The sequence below is a fragment of the Theobroma cacao genome, chromosome 2 (genome assembly GCF_000208745.1).
Source record: "Theobroma cacao cultivar B97-61/B2 chromosome 2, Criollo_cocoa_genome_V2, whole genome shotgun sequence".
Taxonomy (NCBI): Eukaryota; Viridiplantae; Streptophyta; class Magnoliopsida; order Malvales; family Malvaceae; genus Theobroma; species Theobroma cacao.
The window spans coordinates 2,455,233-2,469,119 of NC_030851.1; the positions used below are offsets into that span (position 1 = coordinate 2,455,233).

The 13,887-nt window shown below is 36.0% G+C and overlaps 3 protein-coding genes across 3 annotated transcripts; 1 reads left to right on the plus strand and 2 right to left on the minus strand.

Annotated features, from left to right (window-relative positions):
- Positions 459–1,894, plus strand: LOC18607437 (endochitinase 1). Its single transcript, XM_007041606.2, has 3 exons — positions 459–936; positions 1,025–1,178; positions 1,284–1,894. The coding sequence occupies exons 1-3, from the start codon at positions 519–521 to the stop codon at positions 1,675–1,677; spliced, it is 966 nt and encodes a 321-aa protein (XP_007041668.1). The 5' UTR covers positions 459–518; the 3' UTR covers positions 1,678–1,894.
- LOC18607438 (NAC domain-containing protein 72) lies at positions 2,141–3,909 on the minus strand. The gene is made up of 3 exons (XM_018114581.1): positions 3,594–3,909; positions 3,225–3,493; positions 2,141–2,766 (listed from the first exon to the last, which is right to left on the minus strand). Exons 1-3 carry the CDS (start codon positions 3,889–3,891, stop codon positions 2,347–2,349), a joined length of 987 nt encoding a protein of 328 aa, XP_017970070.1. The 5' UTR covers positions 3,892–3,909; the 3' UTR covers positions 2,141–2,346.
- Positions 11,491–13,384, minus strand: LOC18607440 (cytokinin riboside 5'-monophosphate phosphoribohydrolase LOG5). Its single transcript, XM_007041609.2, has 7 exons — positions 13,131–13,384; positions 12,927–13,024; positions 12,772–12,802; positions 12,538–12,637; positions 12,366–12,436; positions 12,118–12,261; positions 11,491–11,917 (listed from the first exon to the last, which is right to left on the minus strand). The coding sequence occupies exons 1-7, from the start codon at positions 13,248–13,250 to the stop codon at positions 11,795–11,797; spliced, it is 687 nt and encodes a 228-aa protein (XP_007041671.2). The 5' UTR covers positions 13,251–13,384; the 3' UTR covers positions 11,491–11,794.

Here is a 13,887-nt window from a genome sequence, read left to right on the forward strand (position 1 = left end):
ATACGCGCTAAGCATCCATTGAAAGGAACTTGATAGCTCTGTCAGTCAATGGCTCGATGTTGCACCATCGATCCAAATCAATGTATGGCATATTAATTGGCATGTTCTGCCTGTTCATTGTATTTAACTCTATGCAAACCATTGTTGGTTTCTCACGCACAGACAGTAGCGACTGTCGAGCAACAGTTCATTGCTACTATTTTGTGTATTGGCCCATGATAGAATTCATGTGCACGAAGCTAAAATGATTCAACAGCCGCCCACATGCCCATCTTTTCCAACCTTTTGTTAATAAAAGGGTCCTTTTTAGATAAGATGAGAGAAGCTGAAATCTGCCAGCGCAATTGAATGAAGTCAGGGATACAGATAGGTATGGCATAATTTGTACTATAAAATTATACAAACTAAAAGATATTTGGTCTTTCTCCATCACTCCCACTATATATATATATGTATATGTATGTCCATCCTCTTAGCCTCCCACACATTGACAAAATCACAGATATTATCCATAAAAAATGAGCTTTCGGGCCTTGTCAGTTTTTTCTTTGTTCTTATCCTATTTAATCTTGGGCTCAGCTGAGCAGTGTGGACGGCAAGCTGGTGGTGCCCTGTGCCCTGGAGGCCTATGTTGTAGCCAATTTGGTTGGTGTGGCAACACTGATGACTACTGCAAAAAGGAAAATGGTTGCCAGAGTCAGTGCAGCGGAAGCGGAGGTGATACTGGTGGACTTGATAGTCTGATAACAAGAGAAAGGTTTGATCAGATGCTTTTGCATAGAAATGATGGTGGTTGTCCTGCTCGTGGCTTCTATACCTATGATGCTTTCATAGCTGCTGCGAAGTCTTTCCCTGCCTTCGCTACAACCGGTGATGATGCCACTCGCAAGAGGGAAGTTGCTGCTTTCTTGGCCCAAACTTCCCACGAAACTACTGGTTAGTCCACTTCGAAAGTTAATCACAAAGTTCACCATGTTTTGAACATGACTTCATCGTTTGGAGATTTAATTTGGTGATGCCGTAGGTGGAGCAGGATGGGCTGCACCCGATGGTCCATATACGTGGGGATACTGCTACAATAGGGAATTAAACCCCGCTGATTACTGCCAGTGGGATCCAAACTACCCTTGCGCTCCTGGTAAGCAATATTTTGGCCGGGGTCCAATGCAACTTACTTGGTAAGCCTTTCACCGTTTGCTAATTTCTTTTCTTGAAATGTATTTATGGTAAGGCAAAATTGTTTTGTTGACATGGGAATAATTACTTAACTTTTGATATATCAGGAACTACAACTATGGGCAGTGTGGAAGAGCCATTGGGGTGGACCTATTAAACAACCCAGACCTGCTAGCAACTGATCCTACAATTTCTTTCAAGTCAGCGTTCTGGTTCTGGATGACTCCACAATCACCAAAGCCTTCTTGCCACGATGTGATCATTGGAGCGTGGTCACCCTCCGGTAGCGACCAGGCGGCAGGCCGGGTTCCAGGGTTTGGTTTGATCACAAATATTATCAATGGCGGCCTTGAATGTGGTCAAGGTTGGAATGCAAAGGTAGAGGACCGCATTGGGTTCTATAAGAGGTATTGTGACACACTTGGAGTTGGCTATGGTAACAATCTCGACTGCTACAACCAGAGGTCTTATAACAATGGACTCTCGGTGGACTCAATGTAGCTAATTTAGTGTCGAATGACTTTGGTAAACAAAGATGTTTAGGGCTTTCGTATTTAAAATGTACCAGAACAGTGATCCGATCGAATTTGTTGGATTTGCTATGACACTGTGTTCTATGCTTCTCTCAAATTGCTGTCTGAAGATGTTTGAAAGCTTATGTAGTCTTGATGTTGCTTTCCCAAAGAATAATAAAATGGATGGTTTCCTTTGATTTTCATTTTTTCTTTGATTGTAGAACATTATGTTGAAATTTTAAGACAATGTCAAAACCGCAGCAGTAGCAGCAGATACCTGTCATTTCCCAGAGAACCGCTTGGGCTCATGATTCCTTCTCATCTCTCTTCCCTTTGGGCTTTTTGTACTCAAACAAACGAAAGAGTGTAGAAGCCCAATTTTACCAAGGCTTGCTCATGAACTAATTTTTCAAGATTCCCATCAAATTTGCAATTTTCCATTGGCCATATCAAGAAAAATTAGATGTAAAATTTATGGAAAAATTTTTCATTAACAGAAACAGCAAAGGCTTCCAAAGCCTGAAGCTGTAACCACTGCTTCAGTGAGAGGGATGACATTAAGAACTTAAACAAATACTTTGGTACTAGATAATTCTAGCTTATATTTATATACAACATCAGAGTCTAAATTAAGCTTTGCATAGTAATTTGGGCTCTAGAAATTCAAGATGTTGGCATACGGTGTCAGATTTTGAAACCAGGGACTAGTTAGCTGAGTCCAAAATTGATCCTGGTTCCAGTCGGTCATTTTGGGTAGTTGGAGCTCTGGCAATTTTTCCTTGCCTAATGGGAATTGCAGAGATGTTGAAGGAGTTTCGTTCTCCTTTGCTGTTCCATCTCTTTTCTCTTCTACCATGGCTTCTTCCTCTTCGATTTCTTTCTTCAAGACCACTTGAGGTACAGAAATTGATGGCACCACATCTTCTTTTGGGCTGCAGAAAGAGATGGTCTCTAAGGATGAAAGTGGAGATGAAGGGGATGTGTTCATTGCCTTCGACTCTTCCTCCAGTGCTGCCCTTTGCTCCAGGACTTTCAAGGAAGTTGCCTTCCTATATATCTTGCACAGAACTATGTCCTGCATTCGTACAGAAATTAACATCAGAAAAATGTATCTGTACATTTGTCAGATAAATGAGAATGACATTAACTTTTATTCAAATCTTATGACAAAAGTTGGGACCCTTCATATGTCATAACAGAAAAGTGTTCACATTATCTTTATTTGCAATTGACCTAAATCATTTGCATTCAAACTCGTTTAAGAAAGTTTGGTTTGAAGACAAAGAATACTGAAGTCAAAAGTCAGGTCTTTCTAATTTTTAATTACTCGAGGGTTTAGCAGTTTGAAAATGCTGTTGCTACAAAAGCATTTATGGCAGAGAACAATAATTTCTTCACTAGGTTCCCCATTTTCTAACATATGATACTATTAACTTGGAAGGAGAACTCAATCTTTCATGGGAATGAACCCCAGTCCCCACATTAGAGGCTGCTAATGCCAATTAACTTAAAATATGAAAATGAAAAAGGTACCTTAGGCAAGGGGTGACCATCTGGTAGACGGTACTCGTTCATGACCCAATCAGTCTTGCTTCCTCGGGGAGCTCTCCCCTTATAGAAAACAAGAGTCTTTTTCAGGCCAATGATGCGCTTTGGATCTGATAAGCTCACAATTTTCCGGTCAGAACCAGTGGCTTTCCAGAATCCGTTTTCAGTAGTCCTGTTAGGCCTCCCTCCACTGCCATGCTTCCTGTCTCTAGGCACAAAAAAGTACCACTCCCTCTCTCCAATCTTTGACAATCCTATACAACATTAATAAACAAAAAACATCTTAAGCATAACCAGTCATATGTATTTGCCTATGTCATTTAAACAAACAAACTAAAGCGTATATATATGTACCAGGCAAGTCCCAGGGATCATGGTGATAGATGTTGAGAAACCCAATTACATCATAACGCAACTTCTTGCCATAAATCATGTTTCTGAGGTAAAAATCAAGGAGCTCTTCCTCCGTTGGATGGAACCGGAAGCCTGGAAGTCCAATCTCTGGGTTGGGATCATCTATATTGGATTGACAGCTGCTCATAGTGGTTAGTGAAATTATACTGCTGTAGTTAGTTTTCAGGTTCTCAGCTTGGTTTAGGATATGTTGTAGGTGAATAAGATAGAAAATGCAAAACGAAAAATGTTGCTGCATGCAAAGACGGAGTCTTGTTAGATATTTATAGGGATGGTAGATAACACATTGCTGATAAATAGTGGGAAATGACCAAGTCATCAAACATTGTAAGGCAGCAGAAAAGTCTTGAAAAATTAGAAGTATCTGCAGAGAGGGGACAGAGGTCTATTCCCAAATGGTGGAACCCACACGCTTAAACACAATAAAGTCACCGGTGACTAACCTGTGAGGTGGACAACGACTGATTTCTGAGTTCTTGCTTGACCCGCTTTTTCTTTTATTTGTCCACTTTTACTTGGAAATTCCAGGCACAGAGGGGTTTTATTTTCCAAGTAAATTCTGCCACTCAATTTGATCTTTGAACAAATGAACTAGGATTGCAGATTCAAGTTTCAAAATACATATCAGTAGTCAGCTGGTCTTTTAGTCTCTTCAACCTTGTCATTAGCTTAATTTGAATTGGTCATAATAACTAAAATCCTCTCTGCTGCTACTATTTCGGCAGTAGTAAATTGCAATCGAAAGCTACGATTTCTTTTTCAAGAGAAATCTAAAGCTGCTGCAAGCATGAATGGAGCATTGCACCGTGCTTAAAAGTCTTGAAATTTAGACCCATCTAAACCAACCAAGGCAAGAACTAACCCTACAGCAAACACACACACTGTATTACTACGCATGGAACTTGGATCAAAAATAAAGTTGTCAGCGATTGATGGAATTTTATAATTTAAATAAAAAACAATTGAAGTGATTTCATTACTCAGAATTAGTACACAAATATTACCCTTGCATGGTCACTACCATGCAGTACAGCACATACAGAGTATGAAACTCCCTGTCATAGCTTATTCTTCTGACGTGAAAAAGAAGGCAAAAAGCATAATTGGGTTACAGACGAAATCAAACTATAAACCCAAAGTTTTACAACTATTTAATTATAAATTAAACGGATTCAAATTCTTTCCACAATTCAAATTTCTTTTAATCCAATATCATGTCGATCACATTACAGTATGAACTTTACAAATGAACACAGGAGTGAAAAACCGCGTTAGCCGTAATATCTTTGGATCAGTGATACAGAGCCAGATAAACATGTTTAGCATGATCCATGGAACTAGTACCACTTTCCTTACACCTCAAAACGATTACTTGACTGTTGACTTGATGACTCCACCCAGCAGGGAATTAATCCTTAAAGAGGATCGTTGGAATAAACAAACCAACATCTACGAAGGCAAATCACACCAACCATTCATCAATAAAATAATTCCTCATGAAATGCAAAAGCATGGTCAGTAGTGGTGGGTCAATTTTCTCTTTATAATAATAGTAAACCTAAGTATCCATAACATTAATAAAATATTAAATAAAAAAGACTTCAAATTTTTTTTTCTACAAGTTGTCAATTCAAAGGCAAATTACGCGTTTTTAGCATATTTTGGTCCCATTCTGCTTTCTTTCTTCTAGTCTATCGACCTCATTATAAATTGTTATAGTTTTAAAGAGCAAAAAGAATTTCGTGGCTTCTATGGGTGCTTTGACTTGGAAGTCTCCGCTCAAGACCCGAACAAGTCTTTTTCCCTTATTGGGTAAACTTTGATATCATTATACATTAAGTATTTACGAGAACATTGATACGCAAAGGCCTCTTCTTCTACTTATAGCAAGTGTTTAATTTCATTAGAAATTTTGGCCTCTTGTGGATTTTTTCTTTCTCAATTAATATCGTGTGAATATTTTGTTTTTTCAATTAACACTCTGTGAATAATTTCTGTTTTCACGTAAATTAAGCAGTTAATTTTATCTAATAAAATTATCAAAATACTCTTGATTCGAAGTTAATCTTTTATTCATATTTAATGTTAACTTTGAATTGAATGTAAATTTATTACGTAAAATTAACAATTTTTAATTTCTGTGAGAACAGAAATTATTCATAAAATATAAATTAAAAAAATTTAAATCATAAAATATCATATGAAAAAAATTTGAAATCCTAAAAAATTATACGTAAATTTTGATTTTCATTTTAAGGAATGGATGGTGGTTTTGTTTAATGAGACAGGAGCGTTGCAAGAGGACAAAGGTAGCTTTCGTTGCAATTTCCTTGAAGTTTCTTTAGTTTTGGCAATTGAATACTTTTCCTAAGAATAAGTTCACTGATTGCTACGGAGAAACACGGTTTCCCTTTTCTTGGAGAGCTACTGCGATTTCAGTTTAACGTTCAATCATTTGTTTTTGCTTTATTTTAACCTCAAAATTTTATTATAATCAGTTTCATTTCATAAGCTCTTTCTTGCTTTTTGCTTTTAAAATGTGAGCTTCACGTGTAAGGTGCAGGGTAGTTAAAACGAAAGGAGGGTAATAATTAGAGCAGATAAAGAAAACTTAATTTGATATGAAAATTTAATTTCTTTGTTGGTATTCTGATCATGGTGGGCAAGTAATTATTCAGTGCAAAAATGAATATGTTTGCAATAAATGATTGGTTTATGGCATAATATCTAAAAAGGTTTATGCATTAATTTAAATTTTTTTTATTTTATATTTTTAATCATATTTTAAAATTTTTATTTTGGATCAAACAGGTTTTTAAAACTAACGATTGATTAATTATCGTTAATCAAAACGCTATATGTCTTTTTTATATTACCTGATTTTGACATGATATGCTAACATATTATGATAGACGACGATGTGGTATGATAATATGACTATGTGATATTTTTTATTCTCTACTTCAATATCACGTCGACACTACGTGAGTACAAAAATGACAAGTGACATTTGATTAATGATAATTAATTAATAGTTAGTCATAAATATTTATTTGAATTAAAATAAAAATATAAAAGTTTGATTGAATGCAATATATAAATAAAAGTTTATTTGAATTTTAAGGAATAGTTCAAAAACTTTTTAAAAATCATAATATTTAAAAAAAACTTTTAAACTATTTAAAAATATATAAATAAATTATTATTCTTTTATTGCATTTAATCAAGTCTTTATATTTTTATTTTAAGTTAAATAAGTCTTTATATTTTTATTTTTAATCAAATAAATATTTTTATAGCTAATAGTTGACTTAGTCAAAATGTCACTTGTTATTTTATGCCACATGACATTGATATGTCATAATAAATGATGATATGACATATTAATATAATATTTTTTATCTTCTACATCAACGTCACGTGATATAGAATGATAAATAATATTTTAATTAAATTAATCATTAATCATAAAAATTGTTTAATTTAAAATAAAAGTACATGAATTTACACAAACACAATAAAAAAAATTATAAATTTACTTAATTTTTTTAATAATTCAAAAGTTTCTTTCAATATCGTGGCTTTTTAAAACATTATGTAATTGTTTTCGTCAAAAGGATTGTAATATAAGTTTGAACCCAAATCAATAAATTTGGAGAATAGATTCCGAAGATCATGTTAAAAATTGTTTTAATTAGTATCATTTCTGTACAAACCTCTCCAATTTGGAAGAGAAACAAACAAAAAAAAGGGGTGAGTCTAGAAGAAATTCTAAACTAAAAAAAGACTTTTCTTCTCTTAAATTGAGGCAGGCATCAATCATGGGCCCCCTCAAGATTGAGATTGAATGCCTCTGCCAATTCGAATGATGTGCAATGAAGGCTAAAATTCTGGCGGAAATTAGGTTCCACAATCATTTTAATTGCCAGTTTGCAATGCTCAAGTTCATAACAGCAATTTCACATGGCCATGTCAAGCATTGGAACAACTTAAATTCCACACAATTATTTGTTAATTAAACTGTCTTTGCCATAAGTTTTGTGGTGGCCTTAGACCTGGAAAGTTTTGGTACTGACAAGAAATTAGACTGGGAACTTACAATGCAATGAATATGCTGCTGAGTCCTTAACTTTGGGTGGATGGTCTTCCTAGGCACTTCCAGGGACTTTGAATAAAGACTTGCTGGAAACACAAGAATTGATGAAATAGAGAAGACCATATTCTTTCTACAAAGCTTTAGTTATTAGTCTTTATGTTCTGTTCAAACATCTCTATGTATTACATTAAATACGGAGACTATTGTCTTTTTTTTTTTTTTGAAAAGCGACTATAGTCTATGTTTTAACATCACTTGTTGATTAAAATTTGAAATTTTATATGAAAAAATTTAAATTCTAATCTTAAATGGATTAAGTAAAGTTGATGAGATAAGACAATATAATCTTTCATCGTACTATTCAAAATTCTTACGTAAGATGAGAGAAATTATCTTTTGTCAATTTCGTCTTAATGCCCGCTTGTCCCTTTGAATGAGTATCAAGAGACAAAGAGTGAATACATCAAGATTCAAATCTTTTTTATTTTTTATTTTGTCTTATTATAGATATTTAAAACAAAAGGTAAAATATAATCTGATTTTTTCTTTATGAAAATATGTTTGGAAATGAAAGAGTGGAATTGGATTTAACTTGTTTTATAAATTGTGAGGATGAAATTAAAGGCACACGTTATATATATATAAATTAGTTAAATTTTAATATTTTTATGTATTTGAAAGGATCTAAAAAGATGAATTTGTAATTGACAGTTTCATATAATTATATAAAAAATACACCGTTAAATAAAAATTCAATAAATTCATAAATTTATATTTATGAAGTAAAATGATTAAGTAATAGTATATAAATATTATATATCGATCGTATATCAAATATAAACTCCATAAAAAAAATCCATCATGAGGTTTTGTTGAGGAAGTGGGCTCTTGGCCCAATTTTTGTGAAATGTAAACAATGTTAAAAAATTTGAGGCCCAGGAAGTTTTAGTTGTACTATAAAAGAAAAATCTAAAGCCCAAAACAACAGGCAGAAGGCAATGCCATTGACCCACTTTGGAGCCCCATAAAACAGAGAAAAACAAAGGGAAACATGGCTTTGAAATATTGAACTGATCCAATCAAGACCCAAAGCAGGCAGGTAAATCTGAAAAGGACGCAGCTGGGGAGTGGGGAGTTTGATTGTTGACAACATTGTTTACTGACGAAACAAAGCAGTAGAGAGTTTGAATCGAACCAAACTGAACAGTTGTATTAAACGATCAGGTGTAGGCTGGAAAGAATTGGAGGGGACACAAGGTAAGAGGATAATGGAAGTTGTCTAGGTATGGGTGGTGGGTTTGGTAGGAGACTACCGGACTAGTAGAACTAGAATCCTAGCATAGGCATTCTGTTTAGCAGAAAGGGGTTGTGTGTCCTTCACATCAGCATCAGCTACATTCTTCATTCAATTGTGACATAGGTTTATGTGCTCCCCAACTATTTGAGCATCAGCTGTATTCCGGGTGGTTAGGGTCTTACTGTTTAGGAGGCAGCACATCCCCCACCTTGACCATCTAGCTTTCAAGTGGGACTTGGGTTTGGTTTTTGACAAGAATAGGACTTTGATCTTGTTGCAGATAAGATTTGTACAGGACTTAATCATGACAGGCATTCCATTGTTTTCCGTCTTTCACAATCATAACTTCATGCACCCCAAGTTTTAACTTCTTCAGAATCACTCTTGCTAATGAGAATTAAGCCATAAACAACAAATTTTCCTTATTTCGGGAATTACAAATACTGGGTTTTGTTTTGTTTCTTCTATTTTCGTGGAAATGGGAAGCATGTATGGTCCCCACATCTCAGTTGGGAGTAACCACCGCGGCCTTCAAGTTGATGATGAACAACAGCTATCACAGTGTCTCCTTCAGACAGAGCTTTTTAAGGGCGGCACTCCTTCTGTTCTGGTATCATCATTGGCTTTTTGCCTTTGCCGAAGGGGAGGACCAGAGCAGGAGCAGCACAAAGGAAAAAAGGGCACACAAAAACTGCAACAACTAAACCGGTCCCCCAACTGTTGTCACGTTGCCCCATTACCCTGAACCTTATGATAGAACATGCTGCTTCTGGGGAACCAATGCTCCATTGCTTGGAGCTTTCTTCTACTATCGTCTGCATGGACCAGGCTGACAGAGGATGTTATACCGCTCCTCTCATTGGAAAACTAGGCCTTGTGTCCCCCCCAAAGGACACTCCCTGCTATCACATTATTTGAATTATAACCTCATTAAACCCAAATAAAATATTATAACCTTATTAAACCCAAATAAATACTAGCCAAGCGCTTTATATTTCTTACGGGAAAAGGGGTAAATATGATTATTAAAGTAAAGAGAAGAAAAGCCAACGGCAGCGACGATAGGAAAACAAAGTTAGGTTGATGTTAGGCTCAGATTATGAGTTTATCTAAAAGCTTGGCAGCTGTGTCAGATAATGCAGGAAACAAGGTTGCGTATCAGGCCGAGAGTCCATTATAAAGCTTTTAGGGCTGCGAAAACTCCAATGATTAATTAACTTTTGATTACCAATGACGTTGTTTCCTTCTTGAACAGCTTTACAAATGGCGACAGGCAACATGGATGATCTAGTTAATTACTACAATAAAACAATAAATTAATGCCACCAGACCCCAAAGGGTCTACGCTCTATGACCTAAATTTTCTCCTGAAATGGCAAAATCACTAGAAAGAAAGAGAAAGAAAGTTTGTATGGTACAATTCCCCCAAGGCTCCAAAAGAAAAAAAAAATGAGCTGACATGAAAAGAAAGAAAGATAAAGCAACCCCCAATAAGATTACAAATAATATATCTGAGAAATATGCTATGCATTGACTATATGAAAAAGGGCCCTTCCCCACTAGAAAATGCACTATTCATTTTGAGACTATGCATCAATAACCATGGGAAAGAACATGTGTATTTGATACAAGACTATTCATTGAAATGCAAAGTGCAACTATTACATGGTAGAAATGTATAGAAACTATCACATCAGCAGAAAACATGAAACTTTCCATTTACGTTCTAGCAAAGTCCCATCCAAGGCAAAGGCCAGGGAACTCCTCTCATCCCCAAACATTTGTCAAAATTTCAACTTATTGTACAGCAAACACATTTGAAAATGTATGTGGCAGATAAGACAATGCAAAAGGCAAGTAAATTTGACATATATACCACTGGAAGAAGTTGGGTTTTCCTAATTTTTGGGCAACAGCAAAAGCTAGCTCTGTGGCTTGGTATGTCATCATAATTACTCACTCCTTTTCTTAATTTTATTTTCCAAGCCATCATTGTCTATCATCTCTCCTCTCACCACAGGTAGTAGAAAACAAAACAGCCCCAGTGTCCACCTACAGTTCAAAAATCACTGTCCCTGCAAATGAGCTGGAGACTGTAGCAGTAATGTACTACTCTCTGATCACACCTAGCCTGGATCCCAAGTTTTTTTTTTTTTTTTCAAAAATGAAGTCATCATAGCCTAGCCTGGATCCCTAGTTCCCAACCCAACTAAACAAAAAGTTAGTAGTAAAAAAGAAGAACACAGGTTCCCCAGTTGGAGGGGCTCTATCAAAAGCCAAGCCCCACAACCCCAACTTCAACTTTTTAAGGTCGTCAAATGATGCAAATGCATAAATCATCACTCACCATAACAGTACCTTAAAAAACTGGCAGAACAAAAAGAGAACAAGTTGTAAAACTATCAGCAAAGTAATGCATGCTATAGTCCATTGACAATTTGACATACATAATAAAGCTGCTACTTTTTGGATTTTGCTTCTTGTTCATTCTATAATTTTTGTACATAGTTCAAGATACCAAAATACTAAGCTTGAATGCCCAAGTAAATGAGCTTTTAGCTCCGATCTCTTAATACCAAAAAAGACCCACTTTTGTCATTGTCTTCTCTTTATCTTCTTGTCATTCAAACCTTTACCAGACCATTATGGAATGGTTGGTATATGACCCAAAAATCAAAATAAAAAGCTAAGAGCCTAAAACAACTTTTTCCCTACTTTTTCCTATCTTATTCCATTTTCGTCTCTCCTTTATAGAGCGATCTCAGTCTGCAAAGTAGTAGCATTGAACCCCACCTGTTGCAGGGTTTGTTGCTGCTGCTCAACCTCCCAACTTGCCTTGGCTATGACTCCATCATGCACAGGCACGTACTCCTAATCAAAACAAAACAGTGCTATCATTAACAAGCAAACAAGCCACTAGAAAATAAGACATCAAGATAGTGATCTGCGAAAGATTCCTTTTCCAAACCATCAGATTGTCTATTCCATATACGAGCCTCATTTTGTTAGAGGGTAAACAAACGTTTTATAACAAAAATGATGCAATTTCCAGTTATAGGCAATAAACCCACCTCAAGCTTCTGGACCAGTTCTTTGGCATTTGGTGCAGAGACAATGATGTGGCGTTGGGAAGGTTTGATAAAGCCATCATCTACGGCTTTGTCGATGAAAGTCAGTAGATAGTTATAATAGCCATCAACATTTAGCAAACCCACCTGGCACATTTTTGGAAACATAAGTTAGGTCTCCAAACAGGACCCAGAAAACTGCTTTTGTTTCTCGATGTTGGATACAAAAGCATTATGCAAATATTGCTTACAGGCTTGTCATGGATTCCCAGCTGAGCCCAAGTTATCACTTCCAATAACTCCTCCAAAGTTCCATACCCACCTGAAACCAACGAGAGAGCAAAATTAGCACTCTACGGATATATTGAGGAACAGAAAGGGCAAAGTGTAGATTGCATATTATATTTATGAGAGAGATGGGACCTGGTAGGGCAATAAAACAATCAGAGTGGCGGGCCATTTCTGCCTTCCTTTGGTGCATGTCGGCTACTGGCCTTACTTCCCCAACCGTTTCACCAGTTATCTGTGGCTCCATATCCAGCAGACATTCCCAAAACATCATTGAAAGCTAGAGACTAAAATCTAATATACAGAAATAAGAAGACTAGAAATTTTAAAACCAAGAGACTCGTAAAAACAAAAGAATTTAATTTGTACCTCTTTGCTCATCAGAGTTCTAGGAATGATCCTGTTAACAGATATAGAACAAAATTTGATGGTCAATAAAGGGTACACATAAAACCCAGAAAAATGAGCACACATTTACCAAGAACCAAGAAACTGATAGCTATGATGATGACTCATGACTGTACCCAAGAACATTCCTTCCAGCACGGTGAACAGCTTGTGAAACCAAACCCATCAACCCAATACTCCCTCCTCCATAAACAAGGTCCAATCTCCTTGCCACCTTTCAAAAACAACACAAAAACCCCTTTAAAAAACATAAAAAAAGACCTTAAATGGAAAAAAGAGCTAGGCTTTAGAGAGTTTATGTAAGTGATGTTTGAGGATACCAGTTCTTGGGCTAATTCAACAGCAGCATCTCTATAACATTTCCTCTTCCCAGTACTGCTTCCACAAAACACACATACCCTCTTGAATCTTGATTTCACAACATTCCCTTCCATATCCATTCTCCACAGATTCTTGCCAAGCTCTCTTGTGTTTGCTTACTCTTATACAAAAGTGGGCTCAAAGAGACAGAATGAGAGATGTGTGGGGCAAGCACGCTCCTTTGCTTCACTTGGGACAAAGTAGAATGAAACAGGCCCCCCTATTTATAAACTCCCCACCAAAAGAATTTTGGCTCTTGTTAAAATCAAATAAGAATCTTTATTCATAAAATAATGGAAGAAAGTAATGAGATTAATGGATATAGATTAAGACAGACAAAAAGGCCAGAGGGGCACGGCCACAATGGGAAGTGATGTACATGTAGTAACCATACTATAGTATCCTATTATCAAGACCACGTGTCTCAACATCATGCCAGAAAACATGAATATTTCGTGCAATACTGTAATATGATCCCATATCCGGTAGAATATAGGACTTTGCAACTTTTTCTTTTTGGTAGGAAAACTGGAACACGATTCTAGTCGGTATTAGCATATATTTTACCTCAAACAATTCATTTTTTGAACTCTAATTAAATTTAATCAGTGTTTAGAGAATACGCGTAGGGTTATGGCATGCTTGATGATTGGTTTCTGACGACACTGATAAGCTCTTAATCATGTAGCAGAGACGCTATGTTTGTTGTTTTGGCAG